The 26,866-nt window shown below is 49.8% G+C and overlaps 1 protein-coding gene across 1 annotated transcript in view; it reads left to right on the plus strand.

The window, feature by feature from the left end:
- TRRAP (transformation/transcription domain associated protein) overlaps positions 1-26,866 on the plus strand; it is an 885,394-nt gene that overhangs the window by 372,009 nt on the left and 486,519 nt on the right. Inside the window, exons 32-35 of the mRNA XM_078664902.1 lie at positions 3,874-3,993; positions 4,282-4,401; positions 6,843-7,007; positions 25,452-25,633. Of these exons, the coding sequence (XP_078521028.1) occupies positions 3,874-3,993; positions 4,282-4,401; positions 6,843-7,007; positions 25,452-25,633 (587 nt within the window). The remainder of the gene's footprint in view (positions 1-3,873; positions 3,994-4,281; positions 4,402-6,842; positions 7,008-25,451; positions 25,634-26,866) is intronic.

The following is a 26,866-nucleotide window of genomic DNA, read 5'->3' on the forward strand; positions in this document are numbered from 1 at the left end:
TTGGTGAACTGACAGAAGAAGCATGAGCACAAAGATGGCTGTGTAATGCATGTGTGCACAATACTGTACAACCTTTTTGTATTATCAAACACCTGTAGAAGCACTTCACAGTCATGCCACTTGGTGACATTGATACCCATAAGCTGATAGTGGGTAGTAACGTAGACACCACAAAGATAACTTCATCGTTCTTCAGCCAGAAATACACTTGTAGGTTGAAAACGCAGACCAAACACCTCCCATGGCCAAGTTCACTTACATTTCCTTGCCTATAGTATTAGCTGATGAAGTCTCTCTTCAACCTCTCCCTTAAATCTAAATATATTTCAGGTTGTTGCAGGCGCTAAAATGTCATTCATTTTTTCAAAAGTAGATAAAGTAGATCATCAAAAACAAAGTAAAACTTTTCCAATCGTAACTCTTTTTTGAAGGGCACTTGGAAACAGTTTCTGCAGTAGCTTTTAAAAATATTCATTGCAAAGAATGGATTGCAAAGGATTGACTATTCTCTGCAGCAGAACAAGATATTTGGGGTGTTGTTAACGGAGAGCACCACACTGAGTTTCCATCTCCTTATAACACAACTCGAACAAATAGTTGTGTTGTTTATTTATTTTATTTGAAGTGCCAAATTATCCCACACTGGACTAGCTCACAAAATGTTTTTTTTTGTTTTACCTACAAACCCGAAGGAAAGCCACTGTGTGAGAAAGTGCCATCTTTCTTGCATTGGTATGCCCCCACTTTTTTACTGAACTGCTGATGTAGTTTGACACAGGCCCTGGGCTCCTGCCAACCAGGTACCCAGGGCCTGTGTTCCTTCCCTAAAACTGTGTTGAAACTAAAACCCAATTGGCATCTCTGGCCACCTGTCAGCCCCTAGTAAATGGTACCCTAGGTACCCAGGGCATGGTGACCAGAGCACACCCTAAGAGCTGCAGCACTTTTTGTGCCACCCTTAGAGGCCCCATACCCTGACACCCATGCATTGCCTTTGCAGGCTGAGTGTCTAGGTACAGAACTAAACAAAGAGTCGACATGGCACACATCCCTGTGTGCCATGCCCACAAACCCCCTGCCCTGGCATACATCAGTCACCCCTCTAGCTGGGTGCCCTATGCCAGTGGTGTGTGTACACGTGCATGAGCCCCGTGCCCCTACCGTACCCAGGTACAAAAGGGGGTGGTGATGGATGGAGCATCAGAACCAATCAAACACTCCCACCCAGTCAAAAGATCTGGGTTTGATCCATCACCGTTCTTTAGCCCACTCTGCCACCCCAGTTCAGACATGGCTATATGCAAATCAGTCTGACCCTGTGCCTCATGGGAACAGTCCAGCCCGAACTGTCAAGCCATGCCTTCCCTGGACCGGAAACAAGCTTCCGAGGACCAGCCCCCAGCCCTACCGGCCTGTTGATCCTGGAACCTGCTCCTGCTTAATCCCGGCAACTCCTGCGGACTGCAACCTTGGGACACCCGGAGGACCTGCCTGCCTTGACCCTCTTAAAGACTGGGACTCCCATAAGCAGAGGCTCTGCTTCAACAACCAACCCCTGGTGCCAGCCAGGAAGCTAAGACCTGCCCACTCTGCACCCGCCGAGCCTGGCCCGTGCCTGAGTGATCCAAGACCACGAGGACGTCCCCCCGGTGACTGGGACCCGAAGTCCAGTGCCCAAAGACCCTCCTCGACGAACCAAAAGACGCCTGCAGCCTCAGAAACAGGGACCCCTCTAACCGCGACCAGCCGAGGGTAAGATTTACCGACACCTAAAGACACCCTGCACCCGGCGCCCTGCGGCTCCCTGTGCCTCCCTTTGCCTCCCTTTGGGGTACGTACCTCTTCTCCAGGATCCCAACTTACCTCTCGAAGTGGTGGTTGCACCTGAAGAATCACCGTCCCCGAGTCTGCAGCCAGCTCCCACAGCCGCGTGGCCTGCTAGCCAGCAGCCACCAACCGGAGGCTCCCTGCCGCTCATTGGATATCATTGGGCCTAACTACCTCTGCATCCGGCTGCCCCTGTGCCGCTGAGGATGAACCAACTGTACCTACCTGACCCTGGGGAACCCCTGAGTGTATGCCCAGAACCCTAAGTTCACCAGTCCAGGACTCACCTGGAAACCGGTAACTCGCTTACCTGCCTTTGAATAACATTGACTGGTTTGACTCGAAAAATCTTCTAAGCGTGAAGTTTTGAAAACTTAAAATATTCCCATAAAATTAACTGAAGTCTGAATTCCGAAGTACTCGCCTGTGATCAGGAGGGAAGCCAGTACTGCATCTTGTAGCGCAGTACTGAACCACAATAGTAATCCTAACCGGGTTTACTAGTAACTTGAATTTTATCCATAGGAATCCATTGTGTGCTTTTCTATGAACTTTCTTCTAAGTGTCTACTTTTGAAAACTTGAAATATTCTTTAAAAATCATACCAAATACTGAAACGAAATTACTTACCTGTTTTAAGTTGAGACCCCAGTGCTGGACCTAGGATCCCAGTACTGGATTACAAAAGTAACAAGATCGTACTTTAACTGCAACCTGAATTTTCTCCCATTGGATAACATTGCCAGATTTTCATTGAAAAGTGTGAACTTTTAAAATAGCTTTATATTCCTTAAAAATCATTGCAATAACGAAAACGTTTTTACTAAACTGTTTTCAGCCTAGATCCCAGGACTGAATCTAGGATCCAGTCCTGGAACTACCAGAGTAATCTACAAAGTAGTCCGCTGTATTTATATAGAAAAATCCATTGAGCTCAATGCTAAATTGTGTTTAGAATTGTGTTGCCTACTGCAGCCCCTGTACCTATTGTGTTTACAAAGTGTATTGCCTTTCTGCAAAGTGCTCATCTGAGACCTCTCATATTGAGAACAGTATATTTTGATACCTGTTGGTTCTAGAAATAAAACAACTATATCTTTGATATAAAAACAATTGGCCTGGAGTTCAGTCTTTGAGTGTGTGAAACCTTTTGCTGACTGAGTGTGTACAACAAATGCTTTACACTGTTCTCTGGTACTGCCTTACTGCTCGACCAAGCTACCACTTTAGAGGGTAAGGTCACACCTGGCTTTAACCTCTGTTATACCTCTGGGGTTTGTGGACTCTATACACACTGTACCTTATCTTGGTCCAGTGTGTATATATAGAGCAACTTTCTCACACACTGTCCTTGGAAATCCTTATGGGATATCGTACAAAAATAAATCAAGGGAGTGCAGTAAAATATGTGGATTCATTTTACACTCCTTTCCATAGCTGTCAATTCCCCTCGTGTTTTGAGTCAATTTTGGTATTCAGACAGTAGCAATAGGCTTGGTTACTCATAATTTCAATTTTCAATTACTAGTGTGGACGTAAAATGCTCAACGTTGCTTACTGCTCTTAGCTGAAAAAGAGCAATTGATGGCTGAAGAGCTCCCTCTTGACTTTGAGCTAATCAATAGTTGTGATTTTTAAAATATCTTGATTTTAATCCTCTGATGGTAATCATTGTAAACATGTAACTCGCATTAGTAGAATGCAGATAAGAATAATGTATGGGGTTTAGAACTGATTTAAATTAAGCCAAATATGTTTTTTTAATTGGGTTAGAAAGAGTTTGTGCTGTACAATAGTTTCTGTAGTGTTCCCTAAGTTTAAGTGTTCACTCCTGGAGAAAAGTCTTGTGCTAATTTGGTGCATTGTGTCTGTGCTGCAGACAAGTATTTACTTCTTTAATCGCTAAATGTTCGCGGATCTGATCTATGGCTATTCTTTCATGGGTAGAACAATGGTGTTTGTTAGTTGAACCACAGAAGTTGTGTAACCTTATAAAATCCGGTGTGCATTTTTTTTAAAACCCAGTATATTTTTTTTACTACATAGGAAATGAAGATTTGTTCAGCAATTATCAACCTTTTCCATTTGATCCCAGCTGCACCGCAGACTCTTGTAAAACCTTTGCTGGAGGTGGTAATGAAAACTGAACGGGCCATGCTGATTGAGGTAATCGGGTTTTTATTTTCTGACCACAGACCCTTTAAAAAAATATATATATATATATTATATATATATATATATAAATATATGTATCTGTGTATATATATATATATATAAATAAATAAATAAAGTTATTAGTTATGTATCTGACTACATGATCCCTTTTTTTTTATTTTGGCACCTTTTAAAATAAGTAATCGTGTACATCAAGATCTAGTTTGCATTAGCCTTACATTCTTGATTCTTGCTCGGCATCTCTTGCTGTGTTACAAGTAATAATGAATGTCTTTTCAGGCTGGAAGTCCTTTCCGAGAGCCCTTGATAAAGTTCCTCACACGTCACCCGTCCCAGACTGTTGAGCTGTTTATGATGGAAGCAACATTAAATGATCCTCAGTGGAGCCGTATGTTCATGGTAATCATGTTAATAATATTACAGCTTAAAGCAATATATTACATTTGGATGCTTCTTGACAGCTGGCAGGGAGAAGGGCGAGTTTGGGTATCTGGAATTTGCTGGATTGTATCAGAAATCTCATCTAGATTGTCAAGCTGAACATTACTCTGCCTTATAGTGTTTGGGTGTGGAAACTGTAGGAAAGTAAAACTTTTGTCTTGTGGTTGGCAAACATAGTCGGACAGGTTGCAGCATACAGTGATGTTGAGCGCAAGTCTTCAGTTCACCAGTATTTAGTTGTTATTTAGATTCCTTTCTCTGCATTTGAGTTTGGGGTTAGGAGAGAAACTCCATGTTGGGAAAATCATAGAAGCAACTTTGAAAGATGACTAGGAAAAATAGTTGAAGAAACCTTAGAGCTTCAGAGTGTGCAGACTGAAGAGTGGTCATTGAAAATTGAAGAAAACTTCACAAAGAACTGTAGTTCTGCCACAAACTAACATCGACACCAGGAGAAAAAGCTGGTTTCTTTTTTTGTCAGAAAGAAAAAGAAACACTCTGAGTGGAAAAATAAAGACACCAGTGTGAGCAAACTTCCGTTTCTGACTTGACCCCTGAAGTCAATTTGATAAAAAATATGTTCAAGATAAAGACACTTCACTATCACCCCCCCTGCCCCCTTACAAAAAAAAGTTGATCGAAATCTGACCTCAAAGGAAGAGATAAAATCAGAAGAAGGAATTTTATTTCTTTGATTCCTACAGAATTCCACTTAACACCTGCTACAAGAGATCTAGAAAGGAGACAGAAAAAAGAGAGAAAACAGTGTGACTAACCTGCATTCCCTGGACCACAGGAGGAGAAACACACTCATTATGATGAAGCCACTGGACTGCCCATACACTGACATTGAGGAAAATATATGGCAGGAGATAAGTCTCCCTTCAGGAAGGGATAAGTTTGTCTCCATCTAAAGCATCACCTTCAAATGACTTATAAATGTGCCATGCACCAATAGGCAGGGCATATTATATGGGGGACTGTTGGAAGATGGACAGTAGGGTACTGACAAAAGGTCTCGGAGCAGATATTGCTCCTTCCTCTAGCACTATCCACGGTCTTCCTCTGCATCAGCAGCCCCTTCAACTCCGTTACCAATGCTGGCACTTAAGCCCGGCTCAGTTCTAAAGCCTCAATTGCCGTCTAGGGCAATCCCGACCTCCAGAATCTCACTCAGCTCAGAGGAGTTCTTCGACGTCAGGCTACTCGGCACTCAAGCCCTCATCAGCTTCATGATCTGACATATTGTAACTGCTGACCCTTCAGCATTTGCAGAAAGAACTTGATGCATGCTAAAAGAGAGTCTTTATCCACAGACTGGAAAGATCTCTACAGAACTGCCATCCAAGGCACAAGACACTCTCAAACAGAAGAGAAGACTCATTTTAGAGAAGTAGTTTGCCGTGGAGCCCACACCTCCTAAGCACAGAACTCACTTGGAGAGGGGCACTAACCCACTTGCTCCTCCACGTCCCACCCCTTCCCCCTCCTCCACCTGTACTGGTGCCACCATCACCACTTCCTCCAGTGGTTTCACAACACTTCTATTGGGGAGGACTGCCCCTCATATCCAGTAGTACCCTTCAAGATACCTTATGACCTTGAATCTAGAGATGACACATGGGACGACTATGATGACAATCCCCTCTGGGACGTGGATCCAGCTCTCTACCCAGCCAAACCGTCCCCTTCAGATGACACCACCTCTTATCACAAGGTCATTCACAGGGCAGCTACGTTTCATAAAGTAGACATACACTTTGTCCAGTAAGATGACAGCTTCCTGGTTGAAACACTATGCAAGACACAATGCACCTTACAGTTTCTCCCAGTGCTCAAAGAGGTGCTCAAGACAGCATATGAGACATTATAGGATCCAGTCAAGGCTAGTCATCACTCCCAGGGTTGATACAAAGTATAAACCCTTGTCTAACAACCCTCCATATATTCATTGCCATGCCCTTCCCTACTCCCTTGTGGTACACATGTCCAGGAAACGCACCAGGGAACTGGTGACACCCCACCTCCTGAAAAGGAGAGCAAGAAGATTGATGCAGCCAGTAAGTAGGTGGCCACACAATCAGCCACACAATTGAGAATTGCAAGTCTTTTGGCTTGCTATCCTGCTCCTACCAGGTCCATTGGAACGAGATGGTGGAACTGCTTCAACACCTCCCAGAATACTGACAGCTTGGACAGGAGCCGGTCACAGAGGGCAAGATCATATCAAACGGTGCATTTGCTGCGTTATTTATTATTTTGGTTATTTGTTATTTGGTGATATGAACTGGAAGTATGCGCTGTTAATGGTTATTTTAGTTTGAGGTTTTCTCTATGTTCAAGATAAGATTTTTAGAGAGACTTGTTTTTTTAATTTTCTATTGTATTCTTTTCTGTAGAGTTTCTTAAAGCACAAGGATGCAAAACCTCTACGTGATGTCCTTGCTGCAAATCCAAACCGCTTTATAACTCTGCTGCTACCTGGTGGCACCCAAAGCACTGTTCGTCCTGGTTCACCCAGCACAAGCAACATGCGATTGGATCTCCAGTTCCAGGCAATTAAGGTATTTTTTTGTAATCTGCCCTCGTAATATTACTAAGGTCTGTCACTCATGCGCTGGTTATGTAGCTCCTTTTAGTCACATTTTGCATTGTCTCTCAGTTGATTTATCAAGCATGCTTTGGAATATTTTCTTGGTTCTTTATGTATGTTTTTTAAATATGGTGCTATTTTGTAAGTGTTTGCATGTTGTGCAGGTTGTGGTTTTGCAAAAATGACTACTTCTGAAAAATCATATTTCCTCTGTTAAGCCCATCTTAGGGGTGGTACTAGCCTAGGGGAGGCAAGCCTACCGGACTTGCTGATTTCCCCACCTGTCCAGGTGCCAAGGGGACTCTGCACAAAGGGGGTCAGTTTCCTCTCCTGTGAGGGAAGCCATATTCACATTTCAAAGGCAGCAGCTCTTTAAAGCTTGCCATCTTAGGAAAGCTAATCAGCAGGTCATCTTGTGGGAGGGGGTGTGACATCCACTTCCCAGACAGGCTTTTGTTCTGGGTCGCCTGAGAGCAAAAGCCTCTCACCCGAGGAAGTCACAACAGTGTCTTGGGTGGCAGACTGGCAGAACCAGTCAGGAAGCACATAAGAGGCTGATAGGTTTTATGGGGCACCTCTTTGGTGCCTTCTGGGTGAATGTTTTGGTAAATCTGTTACTGAAATCAATGTGAGTTTACCAATACGAGATGTTTTATACCAAACATCCCTATCTTCAGTGAAGCAATCATGTAGCTGAGGAACTAGTTTTCACCATTGGTCAGCACATGCCTTTAAATTGGCTTCCCTGGTCACTTGTACTGGCAGTAATAGGAATGTCCAGCACAGGAGCCTATCTGCTCATGCAGGTATGCCCTCACATGTAATATTCAGCACCCTGCCGTAGGGCGGTCAGGCCTGCTGTAGGGGTGACCTAAAAATAGTACATCCAGTATCTGAAAGAGACACGTTAGTATTAGATTCCTTACCTTAGAATATCCCCAGGCGTCAGACTGGATCCGGAAATTTTTGCGTAGCAGTACCCTTGCGCGTCGGTAGGCGTCTGCGGCTCCACGTCCGTCGTCGGCGTCGTGGGCGCCATGATGACGTCGTCGGAGTACTTAGACGCCGCCTCCGCGTGCTGACGTCAGTTCTGCGCTTGCTGGCGCGGAAAAAAGAAGATCTGGAAAAAGCAGTAACCCTAGTCATTTTTGACTAACTTTTTTGATCCTTTTTGATTGCTTTTCGAAGTCTCTCGACTCCGAACGGTGCCGTAGGGATGCCCGGCTTCAAGCACTGTGACGATTGCGACCGTCTGATGTCGGTCACGGATCCTCACCGCGTCTGTTTGTCCTGTTTGGGCGTCGACCACGACGACAAGGCCTGCTCTGACTGCCGGGCCCTCTCCTCGAAGGCCAGGCGGGAGCGGTCCCGTAGGCGCCTCGAGCTCCGGCAGTCGGCCCCGCGCCATGAGAGGTCCCGATCCCATGGGAGGTCGAGGGACAGGTCGCGGGCTCGGAGCCACCACAGCTCCGAGAGTAGGCCGCACTCCTCCAAGTCGAAGTCGTCGTCAGGTAAGAGGCACAAGAAGTCCAAGCGGCGTCATCGCTCCTTGGACTCCCCCCGACGCTCGCGCGATGCGGCCGGGGGGTTCGGGTGACACCACCCACGCGGCTCCGTCGGAGTCGCGTGTGTCGCTTGCAGCTCCACACCCTCCGGTCCCTGGGCTGAACGCGATGCCGGAGGAGATCGAGCGCTTCCTCATGGCCATGAGGAAACTCTCTCCTCCGACGGGCTCCGCGGCGCCTTCGGGCCCAGCGGACCCGTCTGGGGGCCCTAGCGGGTCAGCGGCTCCGGCCCCGACGCCTTCGGGCCCGGCGCCGCAGGCCCCTGTTATCCCGGCGCCGCCGGCGCCGAGGGCCTGGCGCCGAGGGGTCCAGTTGTTCCGACGATGCCGGCGCCTTCGGGCCCGGCGCCGCAGGACGCCGCTGGTCCTCCTTCGGGATCGGGATCGTGGCCGGTGGATCTGACGACCTCCTGGGTGTCGGACCCTCAGGTGTCTCCTCCGGCGCCGTCCTCGGGCGGCGCCGGCCCCGGTCCTACCTTCGTTCCTGTTCAGTTGTCGGAACGGCCCCGTTGGGCGCCGCTCCAGACGTCGTTTGGTGAATTTCACTTTTATGAACAGGCCCCATTGGTTGAAAACCCTGAATTTCAGGAGATGGGTGATGAAGAGGACTGGGAGGGGTCTGAGGACCCTCTGACCAGGGAGTGTCAGTCTCAGGAGGACTGGACAGGAGACCGTGGGGAGGCCAGTGGCCTGGACACCTCTCCAGACACTGGGTTTGTCTCCCCTCCTACCGTGGCTTCGGAGGAGGGGGCAACATATAGTGTGGTGCTGATGAGGGCTGCCAAGGCCTTGGGCCTTGAGCTCCCCGTCGCGGGCGTGAGGACTAACCTCCTCACTGAGGTCCTTAAACCGCAGTCAAGCTCGGCCGAGCCTCTGCTGCCCTTTAATGAGGCATTGACCGACGTTCTTCTGGGCACTTGGTCCAAGCCCGCTACGGGTTCGCCCGTAGATAGGAACGTGGCCAGACGCCACCGCCCAGCCCCGGGCGACCCATGTTTCCTGTCCTCCCACCCTACCCCCGAGAGCCTGGTCATCCAGGCCTCCAATTCTCAGACCGCATTCCCGTCGGCCCCGCCGGACCGGGAATCCAAGAGGTATGACCAGTATGGGAAGAAGATCTTCTCATCCCTTAGTCTAGGACTGCGGTCTTCCAACACCGCCTGCCTCTTGGGACGTTACACCCACTCTGTGTGGGAAAAGGTCGCGGAAGTGCTGCCACAGTGTCCGTTGGAGGTACGGGCCAAACTCGGCCAAGCCCTTGTGGAGGGCCGGGATGCAGCCAAGTATTCCATCCGGTGTGGGCTGGATACCACTGACTCGCTGGGTAGAGCGATTGCAACGACGGTGGCGGTCAGACGCCACGCCTGGCTGAGGTCCGCCAACTTCTCGGCAGATGTTCAGAGCACGCTCAGGGACATGCCGTTCGATGGCCGTCGCCTCTTTGGCGACAAGGCAGACCATGCGCTTGAGCGCTTTAAGGACTCCAGGGCTACGGCCAAGTCCTTGGGCCTCTCGGGCCAGCGCCAGCAATCGGCTGCCTTTCACTCCTTTCGTGGCCAAGGAAGGGGTGCGCCCACACGCGCCGCCAGCCACGCACCGCAGGGCAATACCCAACGCGGTGGCGGCCGTGGGAACCGCCGTCCGGGCGGTCGTGGGCAGCGGCGAGGTCAGTCCACACCTTCCCCCGCAGCATCCGCCTCAAAACACTCCTAGTCCGTGCTTTCAGGCCCATGTGACGCCAGTGGGGGACAGGGTTCGCCATCACAACCTCCCCTGGCGCACTGTCACGTCGGACAGGTTGGTGCTGCAAATCGTCCGAAGGGGCTACTCCCTCCCCTTCGAGGCGACTCCTCCGGCCATGCCACCGCAGAACCACCGTGTATCGGGGAGCATTTGCGACTTTTGCAGGAGGAAGTTACGGCCCTCTTGGCCAAGGGGGCCATCGAGCGCGTTCCTGGGCCCGAAGTAGGGTGTGGTTGCTACTTCCACTACTTTCTGGTACCCAAGATGGGCAAAGGGGGCCTACGCCCTATCTTGGACCTAAGGAACGTCAACGGCTTCCTCCGGAAGGAGAAGTTCAAAATGCTGACACTGGCTCAGGTTCTGGCTGCCCTGGACCCAGGAGACTGGATGGTAGCGTTGGACTTGCAGGACGCTTACTTTCATATCCCCGTCCTGCCTGCCCACCGGCGCTACCTGCGGTTCATGGTAGGCCACGAGCACTTTCAATTTACCGTGCTCCCCTTCGGCCTTACCAGCGCCACACGGGTGTTCACAAAGGTGATGGCGGTAGTCGCAGCTCATCTGCGCAGGTTAGGGGTTTCAGTCTTCCCCCTACCTCGACGACTGGCTGTTGAAGGCGGGCTCGCCCCAGACAGTCGTCCGCCACCTCCAGACGACGGCGGCCCTCCTGCACTAGCTGGGGTTCTCCATCAATGTGCCGAAGTCACACCTGTGCCCCTCTCAGAAGCTCCTCTGCATCGGAGCGGTTCTGGACTCGGCGCGGGTTCGGGTTTATCCGCCTGAACAGCGGGTCCAGGATATTCAGGCTCTGATTCCCATCTTTCAGCCGTTATCCCGGGTTTCGCTCAGGTTGACGCTGCGGCTTCTGGGGCTGATGGCCTCCTGCATCCTACTGGTGCATCACGCCAGGTGGCGGATGCGGGCTCTGCAGTGGGACCTGAAGTTTCAGTGGGCCCAGCATCAGGGCAACCTATCCGACCACGTCCTGATCTCGGAGGGCACTGCGAGACAGCTGCAGTGGTGGCTTACGGACCGCGATTGGGTCAGCGGCAGATCCCTCTCCCTTCCCCAACCGGAGCACATAGTTGTGACGGACGCGTCCCTCCAGGGCTGGGGAGGCCACTTGGGAGAGGCGGAGATCAGAGGCCTCTGGTCTCCGGCGGAGACCCGGCTCCACATCAACCTGTTGGAGCTCCGGGCGATTCGTCTGGCACTGAAGGCATTCCTCCCCTCTGTCCGGGGGAGTGTAGTGCAGGTATTCACGGACAACACCACCGCCATGTGGTACTGCAACAAACAAGGCGGGGTGGGGTCGTGGATCCTTTGTCAAGAGGCTCTTCGCCTTTGGCAATGGCTGGAACGCCAGGGCGTGACCCTGGTGGCTCAACACCTGGCAGGTTCTCTGAACGCCAGGGCGGACGAGCTCAGTCGTCGGTGCATGATGGATCACGAATGGCGTCTGAACTCGGACGTGGCGCATGGCCTCTTTCAGCGATGGGGAGAGCCTTGGTTAGATCTATTCGCCACCGAAGAGAACGCGCAATGTCATGTGTTCTGCGCGTTGGAATTTCCAAGGCGGCACTCGCTCGGAGACGCTTTTCGTCGCGAGTGGAGTTGCGGTCTGTTGTACGCCTTTCCGCCTATACCACTTCTGCCCAGAGTGCTGAAGAAGATCAAGCGCGACCGGGCCCAAGTCATCCTTGTGGCTCCGGACTGGGCACGAAGGTACTGGTATCCAGAGCTACTCAGTCTGTCAGTCGATCCCCCGGTTCGTCTGCCTCTTCAGGAGGACCTTCTGTCGCAGCAGCAGGGGACGGTCCTCCACCCGAACCTGTCCAGTCTCTACCTCCATGCTTGGAGATTGAGCGGCGACAGTTGAGGCCATTTGACTTGCCTCCTGAAGTTTGTAACATCATTCTGGCAGCCAGGCGTCCCTCCACAAAGTCGGTATACGCCTGCAGGTGGAACAGATTTGTGGCATGGTGCACAGCAAAGGCTGTGGATCCCCTCAATGCCCCTCTTTCCTAAGTCCTTCTCTTCCTTCTTTCTCTTGCCCAGCAGGGCTCTGCTCTGGGCACTATCAAGGGCTACCTTTCTGCCCTTTCAGCCTTTCTCAGGCTGCCTGATCAACCTTCTTTGTTCAAGTCCCCTATTGTAAATAGATTTCTTAAGGGCATCACACACACGTTTCCTCCTGTTCCGTTTGTGATGCCTCAGTGGGACTTGAACCTGGTTCTTACCTTTCTGATGTGCGCTCCCTTTGAGCCACTTCACAACTGTCCTCTTCGCCTTCTGGCCTTGAAGACTGCTTTCCTGGTTGCCATCACCTCTGCCAGGAGAGTGAGTGAGCTCCAGGCCCTTTCTTGTACCCCACCTTTCCTTTCTGTCCATCCGAACAAAGTGGTGCTGCGTACCAAACCTTCTTTCCTGCCCAAGGTTGTCACGGCCTTCCACATCGGGCAGTCTATCACCTTGCCAACCTTCTTCCCGCCACCGCATCCCTCTAAAGAGGAAGAGCGGCTCCATCGTCTGGACCCAAAACGTGCGCTCTCATTCTACTTGGATCGCACACGCCAGTTCCGGGTGGATGACCAACTCTTTGTTGGTTACGTGGGCGCGAAGAAGGGGAAAGCGGTGCACAAGAGGACCATCTCCCGGTGGATCATCCTGTGTATCCAGGCATGCTACTCCTTGGCTAGGAAGGAGCCTCCTGCTGGATTGCGGGCTCATTCTACCCGAGCCACGGCGACTACCACTGCCCTGGGCAGGGGAGTGCCTTTACAAGACATCTGTCAGGCAGCTACGTGGGCATCGCTGCACACGTTCGCAAGACACTACTGCCTGGACAGCCAAGTCCGGAGGGATGTCTTCTTTGGCCGTTCCGTCCTCCGGGACTTTCTGGTGTGATTTTGGTTCGCAGACCCACCACCGGGGTTGGTATTGCTGGGGTATCTATTCTAAGGTAAGGAATCTAATACTAACGTGTCTCTTTCAGATGCACAAGTTACTACTTGTGTAACGATATATCTGTAAGTGACATTAGTTAGTATTAGATTCCTTACCGACCCACCCATCCTCCCCGTTCTGCGAACCAATATCTAGGGTTAGGGTTGTCCCCTTCAGGGCCCTAGTTTCAATGGCACCAGTGTTGGTTTTTAACATGGCTCTGCGTTTCTGGCGCGGAAAAGCTGTGTCTAAGAACTGACGTCAGCACGCGGAGACGGCGTCTAAGTACTCCGACGACGTCATCACGGCGCCCACGACGCCGACGACGGACGCGGAGCCGCAGACGACGCCTACCGACGCGTAATGGTACTGCTACGCAAACATTTCCGGATCCAGTCTGACGCCTGGGGATATTCTAAGATAAGGAATGTAATAGGAACTAATGTCTCTTACAGATATATCGTTACACAAGTAGTAACTTGTGCGTTAGCGGACATTGCACACAGTGATGTGTGACATTTCACCTTTTCACTTTTGTCTGTACCAATAAACACAGCCTGCAATAGCAGCCTTGCATGTGCAGGTGAGGAGCTCCTTAGGGTGGCACAATTCTTGCTGTTACCTTTATGGACCCTCTTTAGTACCTTTGGCTCTAGGTACCAGGGGTATCATTTACTAGGACTTACAGAGCCTGCTACAGGTTTTGCCAATGGGGGGTAACAATTGTACAGTTTTTGGAAAGCGCTCTGGCACTGGGGACCTGGTTACCTGGAACCCAGTGCACTTCTAGCTGAAATCACATCAGTAACCAGTCAAAATGTGGCGCGTACCATGTAAAAAAGGCCTACTTTCCTACAGGTAGCCAGTGTCGTTTTTAGGTTTCGCCTCGCCGAAAGGCTGCGCAGCAGACTTTCTGCGCAAGGCAAAAGCTAATGTCTAGAGATGTGTACTCATGTCCCGCCCCTCTGTTCCATTGGCTAGCTCCATAAATGGAGGCTAGTCATTGGAACAGAGATCTGTCCGTCAATTGCAGAGCAGATTCGGGGGCGTTCCGGCCATTTTTACTCATCCTGCCCCTTTGTCAACGTCATTGCGGTGGTGGGCGGTTCTTATTTTTTATTTTGGGGGAAGGTTTGTTTTGGTCATTGCAGGCCGACCGCCGCCGGAAGAAGTCCAGGTGAGTGCTTTTTCTTGCCTTTCCCGCCCCCCCTTCCGCTGTCCGTGCCTTTCCCGTCCCCCCCCCTCCCGCTGTCTGTGTGCCCGTTCCGCCCCCCCTCCCGCTGTCCGTGAGCCCGTTACCCCGCCAGACTTTGTGTTTCTACCAACCATGCATTCTTAACATATAATTTGCAGGCTCAATGTTCAACACCGGTATGTTTCGAAACTATGTGAGCAGCTCCGTTTCTACGTTAAAAGTTGGAGGCTGGAGACCGCCATTGTTGGGGGCGTGTTTGTGAGTCTGTGCTGGGGTGCGTGGGAAGTTAGTCTTTTGCAGCGTGAATCTTTCTGGATTCACTATGCTGTGCATTATTCCGCGGTCTTGTGGTTGGGTCTATTCCGCGGTCTTGTGGTTGGGTCCGGATTCGTAGTCTTTTCTTTGTTTTTTTTTTTTTTTTTCTCTTTGCCCAGGTGGGCGTCGGCGTCACACCCCCTTTGGGTGTATTTCCGGTGACGTCGGCATGCTTCCTGCGGAAGCTCCCACTCTTGGGCGCCATCTTCAGATTCTTTTTTTCCGCGGTCGGGTCTGGATCGTTCCCGTTTGGGCTCCAGACATTTTTGGAGAAAGAAGAAAGAAAATACAGAAAAGACGAGGAGAAGTCATCTGAAGACTCCAGGGGACTTCACCGACGAAAGACAAGCAAAGATAAGGCGTTTTCCATCCAGATCTTCGACGACCGTCGACGAACACGCGACCAGAGAGGCCCTGGACGCTCGAGGATGGACAACACGCCGTTCAAGTTCTGCCGTAACTGCCACCACAAGTACGCGCAGAAGGACCAGCACCCGGTATGCAACCTTTGCCTACCGGTGGACCACGAAAGCGGAGACTGCAACGCCTGTTCCGCCTTCACCCCGAAGACCCTTCGTGTGAGAGAGAGGCAGAGGGTAGCACACGCCGCCCTGCAGGGGAAGGCCCCGACCCCGTCGCTCTACGAGCTGGGGATGTCCTCCGAGGAAGAAGACAACGCTGCCGCCGAAGACGACAGCTACACGGTCGTAGAGACCGATTACACGAAGACTTCTGACAAGGTAGGAGACTCTTCGGCCCCCAAGAACCCGAGAGACTCTGAGTCTCGAAAAATCGAGGGCAAGACCCCGAAAGCGCCGACGCCAAAAAAGGCGGCGTCCGCGACTACTCCCAGGCCCAGCGGATCCTCAGAGAAGGAGTCCCCGGCGCCGAGAGCTGCTGATCAGCAGAAGACGTCGAAAATCGTCCCCGAAAAGGATCGATCGACGAGGGAGAAAGACCCGAAACTGTCGACGACGACCAGAGACCCGATATCCGGTTCGACGTCGAAAACTTCGACTCCGAGAGGCACGGCGACGAGCCATCCGTCGAAGAGAGCGGCGGAACCATCCGACGCGGAACACGCGGCCGAGATGGAAAAGAAAAGAAGGCGCCTCGAGGCAGAAATGGAGAACTTCATGCAGCGGAAAAAAGATTTCGACGCAAGGATGAAGGCCTTCACGATCCCTCACAAGACCAAGCCACCAGTGCTGGAGGCGGTCGAGGAGGAAGAAGAAGAGGTCGCCGAAGTCACCGAGCAAGACCAGGACGTCGAGGTGTTCGACGACCAGGAGGAGTACGAGAATCCCCACGAGAGCTACAGCTATGGGGAGGAAGATGAGGGCAGGACAGACACAGAGTCGGCGCCCTATGACCTTCAGGAGGTAGATTACATCGATGTCGACACCGACAGCCCGGAGGAGGTGGTCGACACCTACCCCTCGAGGCCCTCGCCGCCGGACGACATCGGGGCCTACAACGCGGTGATACAATCTGCCGCAGCAGCTTTCAAGCTCAAGCTCGACGAAGAGAAGCAGAAAGCAGACTTCCTTCTGGAAACATTGCTCCCAACACAAACGAGGAGCCAGTTCCTCCCGATGCTCGAGAGCGTCTTGGCTCAGGGGAAGGAAGCTTTCAGGGAGCCCGCAACATGCAAGGCAGTAACTCCCAGAACTGAGAAGAAGTACAAGCATGCCGCAAAGGACCCGGCCTACATTCAGGGCACGGTCTCCGCAGACTCCATTATCACGGCCACAGCAAGGAGGAGGGCTAACGTACCCACTACCTCGGGCCCGCCACCGGATAAAGAGAGCAAAAGGATGGATCTGGTGGGCAGAAGGATCGAACGGAATGCCGCGACCCACTGGCGCATGGCTAATTCCAACGCCCTGGTAAACAGACACATGTACCAAATCATGGAGGGACTGGGGCAGTTGGTGAAGGACTTGCCCCAGGATGCCAAGCAGAAAGCCGAAAAGCTAATTGAAGAGGGGAAGAATGCTGCAAATTCTTGCCTTAAGACGGCCCTGGATGGGGCAGACACCGCCAGCAGGCTCATGATGATGGGCGTCACGGAAAGGAGACACGCCTGGCTCAGGATATCCGGTTTCAAACCGGAGGTGCAACACAGCATCCTGAACACACCATTCAACGGCAGTACGCTTTTCGGACAAACAGTTGATGAGCAACTCAGCCAACTTAAGAAGGATAACGAAACAGCAAGATCCATGGGAGCATTGCAGTTCAGAGGGAACAAGAGGGGCACCCCGTCACGGAGGCCCGGCGGAAGAGGCGGAAACCAGCCAGGTACATCACACCAGGCTTTCCAGCAAACGCACCAGGCAGACTCGCAGGGTCAGCAGGGCCATCAGAAACAGCCCTGGCAGTACCAACAAAGAGGCCAGTCCTTTCGAGGGAGAAATGGACGGGGACAAAATAGAAGAGGGGGCCAGCAGCCCACCTCCAAGTGACTTCAAAAAAATCCGTGTGCCCACCCACAAAAAAGATCCCAGGGGGCAGCACGTACAGATGGGTCAAGACAAACTAGACACCTACGACCACAGGACACCAGTGGGAGGAAGATTAAGATTCCACCTCCAGGAGTGGAGAGGAATCACATCAGACAAATGGATCCTCAACATTATCCAATTCGGATACTGCATAGAGTTGGAGGCGAGGCCAACAAACAGAAAACCAAGAAGAAAGCCGCTAGCAAGCAAGCAGCTGCAGTGCCTTCAGGAAGAAGCAAAAGAACTCCTGCAGAAGCAGGCCATAGAAAGGGTACCCTTCAAGGAAAGAAACACAGGAGTATACTCAACATACTTCCTGGTACCAAAAGTAGACGAGACAATGAGGCCCATTCTCGATTTACGGTTCGTGAACAAATTCATAAGAACGCAAAAATTCAAAATGACCTCCCTGCAAGAGGTGCTCCCACAGTTGCAGACCGGGGACTTCATGGTCACTATAGACCTCAAAGACGCATACCTGCACATCCCAATGAACAGGAAGCACAAGCACATGCTCAGGTTCACCGTCGGAGAAAGCCACTACCAGTTCACGACACTGGCCTTCGGTCTAAAATCGGCACCAAGAGTTTTCACAAAGTGCCTCGCAGCAGTCGCAGCGCACCTAAGAAGGCAGGGAATACATGTATACCCTTACCTGGACGACTGGCTGGTGAAAGCAAACTCATACCAGAAATGCAAGCTGCACGCACATACAGTGACCAGCACGCTCATAAACCTGGGGTTCTCCATCCATTGGAAGAAATCATCAATGGAGCCGGAACAAGTGAAGATCTTCCTGGGAGCACAGATCAACACCTTACAGGGCAAGGTGTTCCCCAGCGAGAAGAGGGCGAGGGCGCTGGTGAAGGAAACTCGCCTCTACCGGAAGGGACAAGCTCGGACAGTGAGGACGGCGAGCAAGATCATGGGGATGATGGCATCATGCATCCACCTGGTACCGAATGTACGACTCCACATGAGACCCATTCAAGAATGGCTACAGGAGCAATGGTCACAAGCTACAGGCAGTTGGGAGGATCTAGTGGTTGTAACGCACGCAGTGCAGAAGGAGATGACATGGTGGACCATGGAGAACATAGCAAGGGGAAAGCCTCTAACGCCCCCAACGCCAACAGTGACCATCACCACAGACGCATCCCTGAAGGGATGGGGCGCTCACATGGAGGAGCTCAAGGTGAGGGGACTGTGGACACCGACGGATGCCACAAAGCACATCAATTACTTAGAATTGAAGACAATCTTCCTTGCACTGAAGGCCTTTCAAACAAGACTGTACAAGCACAGGGTATTGATACAAACAGACAACACCACTGCGATGTTCTACATCAACAAGCAGGGGGGCACACAGTCCGCACCGCTTTCAACGCTGGCGCAGGAGATATGGAGATGGGCCATCCCTCTCAAGATAGACCTGCTAGCCATACACCTACCAGGGAAGGACAACATACAAGCCGATTGGCTCAGCAGGCAGACATCGGCATCCCACGAGTGGGAGCTCAATGCTCAGGAGACAAGATACCTGTTCGACAGGTGGGGGACACCATCGGTGGACCTGTTTGCCACACGCCAGAATGCAAAATGCCAAAACTTCGCATCCAGGCAGCCCGAGGAGGGGACACTGGGGAATGCCCTATGGATAGATTGGTCAAGGACATTTGCCTACGCCTTTCCCCCGATACCACTGATGCACAGAGTACTGAGCAAGTGCAGAGCGAGCAACAGGACACTGATACTGGTCGCACCGCAGTGGGCGAGGCAGACCTGGTACTCGCAGATCATGGAGATGACACAGTGTGCACCCCACAGATTCAGCAGGAGGAAAGATCTACTGTCCATGCAGAACGGAGAGGTACTGCATCCAGAGCCAGAGAGCATGAGCCTAGTAGCGTGGCTCCTGAGGACATAGAGTTCGCACATTTGAGACTACCAGAAAGCACCCTGAGGGTACTTCGGGAGGCACGAAGGCCCAGCACTCGAAAGTGCTACGTTGCGAAATGGAAAAGATTCACAATATGGTGCAGACAGGAAAGACTCCACAATAAGATGAAGAGGGACTCCACAGTGCTAAGGTACCTGACGCACTTACTGGAGAAGAACCTTAGCTCATCCTCGTTAAGAGTTCACTTGGCAGCGATAGTAGCCTACACAAGGGGAGAAACGTGCAGGAGCTTCTTCACATCACAGGTGGTGAAGAGATTCCTAGAAGGAGCGAAAAGGATCGCACCACCCAAGCGGGTGCCGCCACCTGCATGGAACTTGAACACAGTCCTAACGGAACTCATGAAAGAGCCCTTTGAACCACTTCACAAGGCCTCCCTAAAGATGCTAACTATGAAAACAGCCTTCCTGGTTGCGATAACGTCCTTACGCAGAGTAAGCGAGCTTCAAGCGCTGACGCTACAAGAACCATACATACAAATACACAACGATAGAGTTGTGATGAGGACTGACCCACGCTTCATGCCGAAGGTGGTATCCAATTTTCACATGAACCAGTCTATACAGATACCGAGTTTTTTCCAAAAACCCACAACCAGCGCAGAGAGAGCTCTGCACACCCTGGACGCCAGAAGGGCAGTCATGCACTACATTGAAAGGACAAAGGGGCACAGGAAAACGAAACAGTTTTTTGTGTCCTTCGCAAACAGCTTCATGGGCAAAGCAGTAACCAAAAGGACCATTGCACGATGGATCGCACAAACAATCCAACTCTGCCACAAACGGGCAGGACAGGAACTGGCTGAGGGGACACGTGCCCACTCCACCAGGAAGAAGGGCGCTACAATAGCCTTCCTGGCTAACACACCCATAGAGGACATATGCCTGGCGGCAACATGGGCTTCGGTGCACACGTTCACGAAGCACTACTGTGTGGACATACAAATGAACAAGGAAGCTCAAGTGGGACAGAAGGTGCTACAGCACATATTCAACACCCAACGCTCATCTTCCACCCAGCCGCCACAGAGATGAGAAACCGCTACAAAATCTATGCACAGCATAGTGAATCCAGAAAGATTCACGCTGCAAAACGAATAGTTTTCTTACCTGTCGGTGTAGTTTTGCAGCTTGAAGATCTTTCTGGATTCACTAGCGAACCCACCCACCTCCGCCAGAAAGATGAGGCTGGAGAGAGAAGAGGTGGTTAACTAAAGAATAGACTTTGAAAATACAAAGCGGTAAATACAAACTAAGAAGAACATTGCCATTACTTCGGAAACGAAAGAAACACGGAAAAAAAGAACCCGAAGATGGCGCCCAAGAGTGGGAGCTTCCGCAGGAAGCATGCCGACGTCACCGGAAATACACCCAAAGGGGGTGTGACGCCGACGCCCACCTGGGCAAAGAGAAAAAAAAAAAAAAAAACAAAGAAAAGACTACGAATCCGGACCCAACCACAAGACCGCGGAATAGACCCAACCACAAGACCGCGGAATAATGCACAGCATAGTGAATCCAGAAAGATCTTCAAGCTGCAAAACTACACCGACAGGTAAGAAAACTATTCGTTCTTGGCTAGTCCCCTGTTGTGGGTCAGGCGGACGTACAACCATTTATTTGCTGCTTTAAAAGTCAGTGCGTCTACCCATGAGGCATTTAATGTGGGATTGAAGGTACGCGGCCACAATTCTTCATATATGTAACACACTCCCCCTCAAGATATCACTTGAAAGCCTCGGAATGAGGGGCATGTGGGTTGCTGTGTTGATTTGTGAGGATTGGTTGAGAATCTCCTGGTGGGCACTGAAGAGCAGAGCGATCCAGCGGTGCTAAAATGTAGAAGTTGTGGTAACACTGAGCTGGCCGGACCGGCACCGCCGCGTGGGCAGAGGATCAGGCCTGTCTCTGCGGGGTCTTGGCAGGCATGTCACTGTGTCCGTGAGAGGGTGGTCACCGGTACCACTTTGCAAGAGGAAGGTGAGATGTGCCACTATGTCTGCTTGCACATAGTCAATTGTGACACTGCGAGTGCACGAGCATAGTTGTGCCTCTGAACCTGCTTGAGGTTAATTAGATGTGTCACTGGCTGGCACGAAGGGGGTAAGCCCGGATTTTGTGTAGCTGTGTCTGCGCGAGAAGTGTTAAGCTGTAATACTGTGTGTACTGTGGTGAACGGTGCCAGTGTACCTGCTGGAGGACGATTGCGTCACTGACTCTGGGAAGAATACGCAGGGGGCACACAGTGGCGAATGGCAAGAGATGCATACATGGTTCTGATATTGTACTGCATGTATGCATACGATTTATTATACATTGGACCGAGGCGAGGGCGATCGCCACATTATCGTTTCAAAAGATTGATGAGTCAATCGAGCGGAGATTGAAAGGTGCATAGAACACTTGACCTATGTAAACGTGCTGTTATTAAATAGAGCCTAACGCGAGCCTATGAACGAGATTACAATTATGCAAGCTTCGGTGGATAAGAGTAACGAGACACAACCAGATAGAGTTTTGCACAAGATCACCAATTTTTCATGCCGGGTAGCCGGGACTAGACGCTCATACTCAGGCTTCCACGGCTATCTATGCAGGCAGCACGTCTCGGAAGAAACTATTGTAAACTGAGGGAATATTAGGACGGGAGGGATGCATAACTTTACCTCTGCGTGAGGAAGGACAGGGAGTGCGCAAGATCACAGCAGAGGTAGATATATACACACTAGTATGGGTCATTAGAATGTTTGGAGAGAGGATGGGGTGGTGCTAATCGATCACTGTAAATTCGAGTGAGACTGCAGTGGTGTAGTAGAGCTCATAGCTAGTGTGCACTCACAGATACCCTTGGTTGTCTGTGAGAGGGCACGGCATGAGTCACCCACAGGGCACCTATTTGCTCATGGGAATCGTGCCTGCCTCAATGAAGAGTACACTGCTGCTCTCTCCTGTGCGAGCAGCGACTGTGCCTGGGGGGGTGGGGAGGGGAGGGGGTTTATTTATAGTGCCAGCGTGCGCGATCCCTGCAAAGTCCTGTGTGATGGAAAGGCACAGTAACATAAGGATACTGTTTGATTGTGTGGACTCTGCCTCTGTGGGATCACGACGGCACTCAAGGGAGACATTTGGACGTATTTCTGCTAGGGCTTAAAGCGAATTCGCGCAGGGAGTGTGTGAGGGATGATAGTGGAGGTATGGTGAAGCAACACGGAGGCACCAGTATTGAAATGCATTTGAAAGTGCCGGGACACTGTGTTTACTTCATTCCGAAGACGGGAGAGTTGTTTTTTTTAACGAAAATCTTGCATGCCTATAAGCAGGACCACTGACATGAAATATTTCTTCTTGCAATGAAGCTCGGGAATGGGATTTAATTAACGGTGTCCTCAGGGTGTCCCCTGAGTAAAATATATCGCATAGAGCGTATATAGCAGAAATTTCGCCTGTGCGTACACACATTTTGTTTTTTAAGGTGTATTGTTTTTACTTTGTACGCCCTTGTTATATATTCTTGGCGCTTTAAGTCCCAGGGCATCAGACCTCGTAAAGCGTGCACGGAATTCTTCTAAAGTCTGCATGTGATCTTGACACATATGCTGCTTTGAGGACACTCCTGATTACTTAACCATGATTTTACATCAGTAGTGAACAACTTTTTTCTCAACAAAGAAGGTGTAACTTTTAACTTGTCCCTCTCTGTTTAAATGACATTTGAATATACGGGTCCGTATTTACAAGCAGTTCTAAATCTACACACATAAACGCCACCTGCACCTAATTGAAAAGGCACAACTTTTATCAGTTTCAGACGTTCCCAGTGGTGCACTTGGAAAGTGTGCTTACTGGGACTGCCATGTGACATCTGCTATTTCTCCACAGTGAAGTACTACACAGCATATAACCCTGCGTTGGAGAATGCCGACCCATAGCAAATGCACATTGTATACACTTCTTTTTTAGGTTTCGCCTGGCGATCCGCTACGCAGCAGCGTTCGCGCGGGCGAAATCATTTGAGAAACAGTACGGGGGCTTTGTCCCGCCTGCTCTTCCATTGGCTAGCTCCATAAATGGAGGCTAGCCATTGGAAGACAGATCTGTCCGTCATTGCCGGAGCAGATTCGTGGGCGTGCCCATGATTTTTTCGCTCTCCGCCCCCTTGCAATCGTCATTGCGGCGGTGGGCGGATGTTTTTTTTTTTTTGTCAAGGTTTATTTTGGGCATTTCTTTGAAGATGGCGCTCGGTGGAGAGTGATTTCAGCCCCTGCTCTGTATCCCGCAGGAGATTGAGCTCTGTCCGTAATGCTTTTTGGACTGCAAGGTTTGTGCATAATGTGGGATATTTAGCTCCTCGTTCTCTCCTGTGGTGCAGGCTGTACAAAAAAACTCCTCCTCCCTCGCTGACTCCTGTTTCCGTCCCAGGTTCTTGCCCCATTCGTCTCTTCGTTGCCTTGGGTGGCACAAATTATTGCCCTAATAACACCTCGCTCTTCTCAACAGTTGACCACTTCATATTTCGTTCCAAATTGCTGCCTTTTTAAATAGCTCTCTTCTGTCTTTCACTGTTTCTCCTCGGTTTCTCTCTCGCATGCAGCTGCACCCTTCCGTTAGGCCTCGTGATCTTACTGGTCACCCCCACAGTCCTATATAGGGTGACCACCTCACTCCAGGTCATCACGGAAACTACATCCCGTTTTGCGTGTGCCTCTGTTGCCTGCTGCTTGTGCCCGGTTTTGCGTGTGCCTCTGTTGCCTGCTGCTTGTGCTCCGGTTTTGCGTCTGCCTCTGTTGCCTGCTGCTTGTGCTCCGGTTTTGCGTCTGCCTCTGTTGCCTGCTGCTTGTGCTCCGGTTTTGCGTCTGCCTCTGTTGCCTGCTGCTTGTGCTCCGGTTTTGCGTCTGCCTCTGTTGCCTGCTGTGAGAGATGCACTATTTACCATTGTGAAGCCTTTAGTTGTTAATGCAATCGCTGCAGATATCTGTGTATACAACCATATAGCTACAGAGTTTAATTCTGTTTGGTGCAGGGGCAATAGTGACTTGTGTGTTTTTAGTGGTACGAGGTCCCAGCCTGTGATAGAAAGAACCTTGAATATGTATGTCATTAAGTTAAGCATTAAACACACTATACGATAGGCTGCCACAAAGTGCACAAAAAGATTTATGTTTAAGATAAAAAGTGTTTCCCAAATATAGATATGAGTAATGTGAAGACTGTACCTAGTGGAATTTTTTTAATAACTGTCCATTAAAAGCACACACTTCACAGCTCATCAGGTGACCGTTCAATGCCTCCCCCAAAAAATTGTTTTCAAGTGACTCCATCAATTAAAGCCAGTACTGGCTTTCAAGCATCCTTTACATTTGCAGACTTGTGCTTGCTCTCCTGCCCTGCTATTGGCATTGTAAATGACAATGCCATTTATTTATGTTTAAAAAAAAAAAAACATAAATAAAAATAATGTCATGAGCAATGCCAATAGCTCTTACTTTTGCAAAGGCGAAACCGTTGCATTGTAAATGCTTGTTTGAGGTAGAGACTGCTGTGAGCGCTTCTGACGACGTCTAGGATAAATCTGGCAGCGGCGTCTTGTATGCTCTGGAGTCTGAGTGAGCTGGTTGGAGATGCCGTCTTAGAGTGCGTTGCCGTCATCTAGTCTGCTGTTTGAGCGCCTGAGTGATGATGTGTCTTGTGCATGGGGAGCCATTTGAAAATCTTGCAGAGCTTTCTGAGTATAAGTAAGCAAGATGAGGCCACTGCGTTCACCTGTTAGTCATTGTGAGGTTGTCATCTAGGATAATACAGAGGTTTCTGGGTTGCAGTTCAGCTGACCACCAACAGTCATCCCATGGGTAGCTCTTGTTTCGAAAGATCAGGATCTCTGTTTGTCCGTGTTGAGTTTTAGGTAGTTCTCCCTCATCCGGCTGGCCCCATTGGTCATGCAGGAGGTAAAATGTGTCCTAGTGGTGTTTGTTTGTGTTGTGGGGAGTGGTAATGTTACATGAATGATTTCTTTTTTTTTAGTTGTCCATCCTTGTGTGCCTTGTTATTCTTTCAAGCTTGCCTTAAGGTTTTAATCCGTTTTATGGTTACTTTGGAATGATGCAATGAAATTCTTACATTTGTAGTGTGATTTTTTTGGTTGAGTTCTTGTTGCATTTAGGACTCCTAATTTTTCATCCTTTTAAACAGATCATAAGTATAATAGTTAAAAACGATGACAATTGGCTAGCAAATCAGCATTCCTTAGTGAGTCATCTCCGGCGCGTGTGGGTGAGTGAAGTTTTCCAAGAGAGACATCGGAAAGAAAATATGGCAGCGACTAACTGGAAGGAACCCAAACTACTAGCATATTGCTTATTAAACTATTGCAAGTGAGTATACCTTTACTTCTTATTTGATTGATTCATGTATTCTGTAAGATCAGTCGATTTTATTGGATACTTAAATAATAATAGAAGTCTAATAACTTTGAATATTTTTTTCGCTTTCTTGCACTTCCTCTTCGCTTTAGATTTTCCAGAAATAAGAACTCATGAATCCTATGTAGAATGATGTTTATATTTGGATATCTTGCTCCAAACAAATCTGTGCTGAAGCTCAATCTTGTGTAGTTCATTCAGAAACGTTGTTTAGACAAGGCCTTTAGTCTCTATCTTATGTAGCAATTTCAGGGTAGTATGTTCTACAGTCCTAACCTTTTCAGTGTTACTGCTGCACAAATGTCAACCATAACCACTGCCTACTTTTTAGGTGGAGCCCACCAGACAACACAGCCATGTAAATCATGCAACACAGCTGTATTGCGAAGATGACCTAAAAAGTAGGCAGTGCTTATGGTTGACATTTGTGGATTTACCAAAAAAGAAAGGGGCTAGCATTCATTGTTTACCATTGGGTTGGCTTTATCTTGTATGAGGAATAAAGCCTCCTGAAGACTCCATGCAGGTAAACAGGTAAGTTTAATGAAGAGTAGAAGTAAACGCTACATCTCTCCAGCTGACCAGACTGTAACTGACCAATCTGGAATCCTCAAGCCCTGATGCCATGGGAGAGAACATTAAAGAGTTCTACAGTAAAGAACTAAAGGTGAACATAAAGGAAGGGCTAATTAGAACTGTGAACAAAAGAGAATCATATTTACAACACATCTCCTCCCCTTGGAGTGAATACATAATGACATTGAAACAATGTGCATAACTAACACAAATAGTCATTCAAATAAGCAGGAGGTCGGCGAGACCTTAAGCTCCTGACATTGTTAGACACAGAAGAATCATTTGCATGTAAGTCAGTATGTGAAACTAGACCATTCAGATGATGTGAAGCATCTCCATCGCCTTCCTCCCTCCTACACCTAATAGAATTAAAATTAGCAAGATCATCTTGAGTGGACAACATATAGCCACTATTGCACATAGCACTGCCACATTTCCCAACATTTCTTGAAGTTCCCTTGTGCTATGCACGCGTGGGTTCGTATCCCATCCTCATCGCCAAATTGTTGTATGAGGAATAAAGCCTCCTGAAGACTCCATGCAGGTAAACAGGTAAGTTTAATGAAGAGTAGAAGTAAACGCTACATCTCTCCAGCTGACCAGATTGTA

This window comes from Lissotriton helveticus, chromosome 10, assembly GCF_964261635.1.
Source record: "Lissotriton helveticus chromosome 10, aLisHel1.1, whole genome shotgun sequence".
NCBI classification, from domain to species: domain Eukaryota; kingdom Metazoa; phylum Chordata; class Amphibia; order Caudata; family Salamandridae; genus Lissotriton; species Lissotriton helveticus.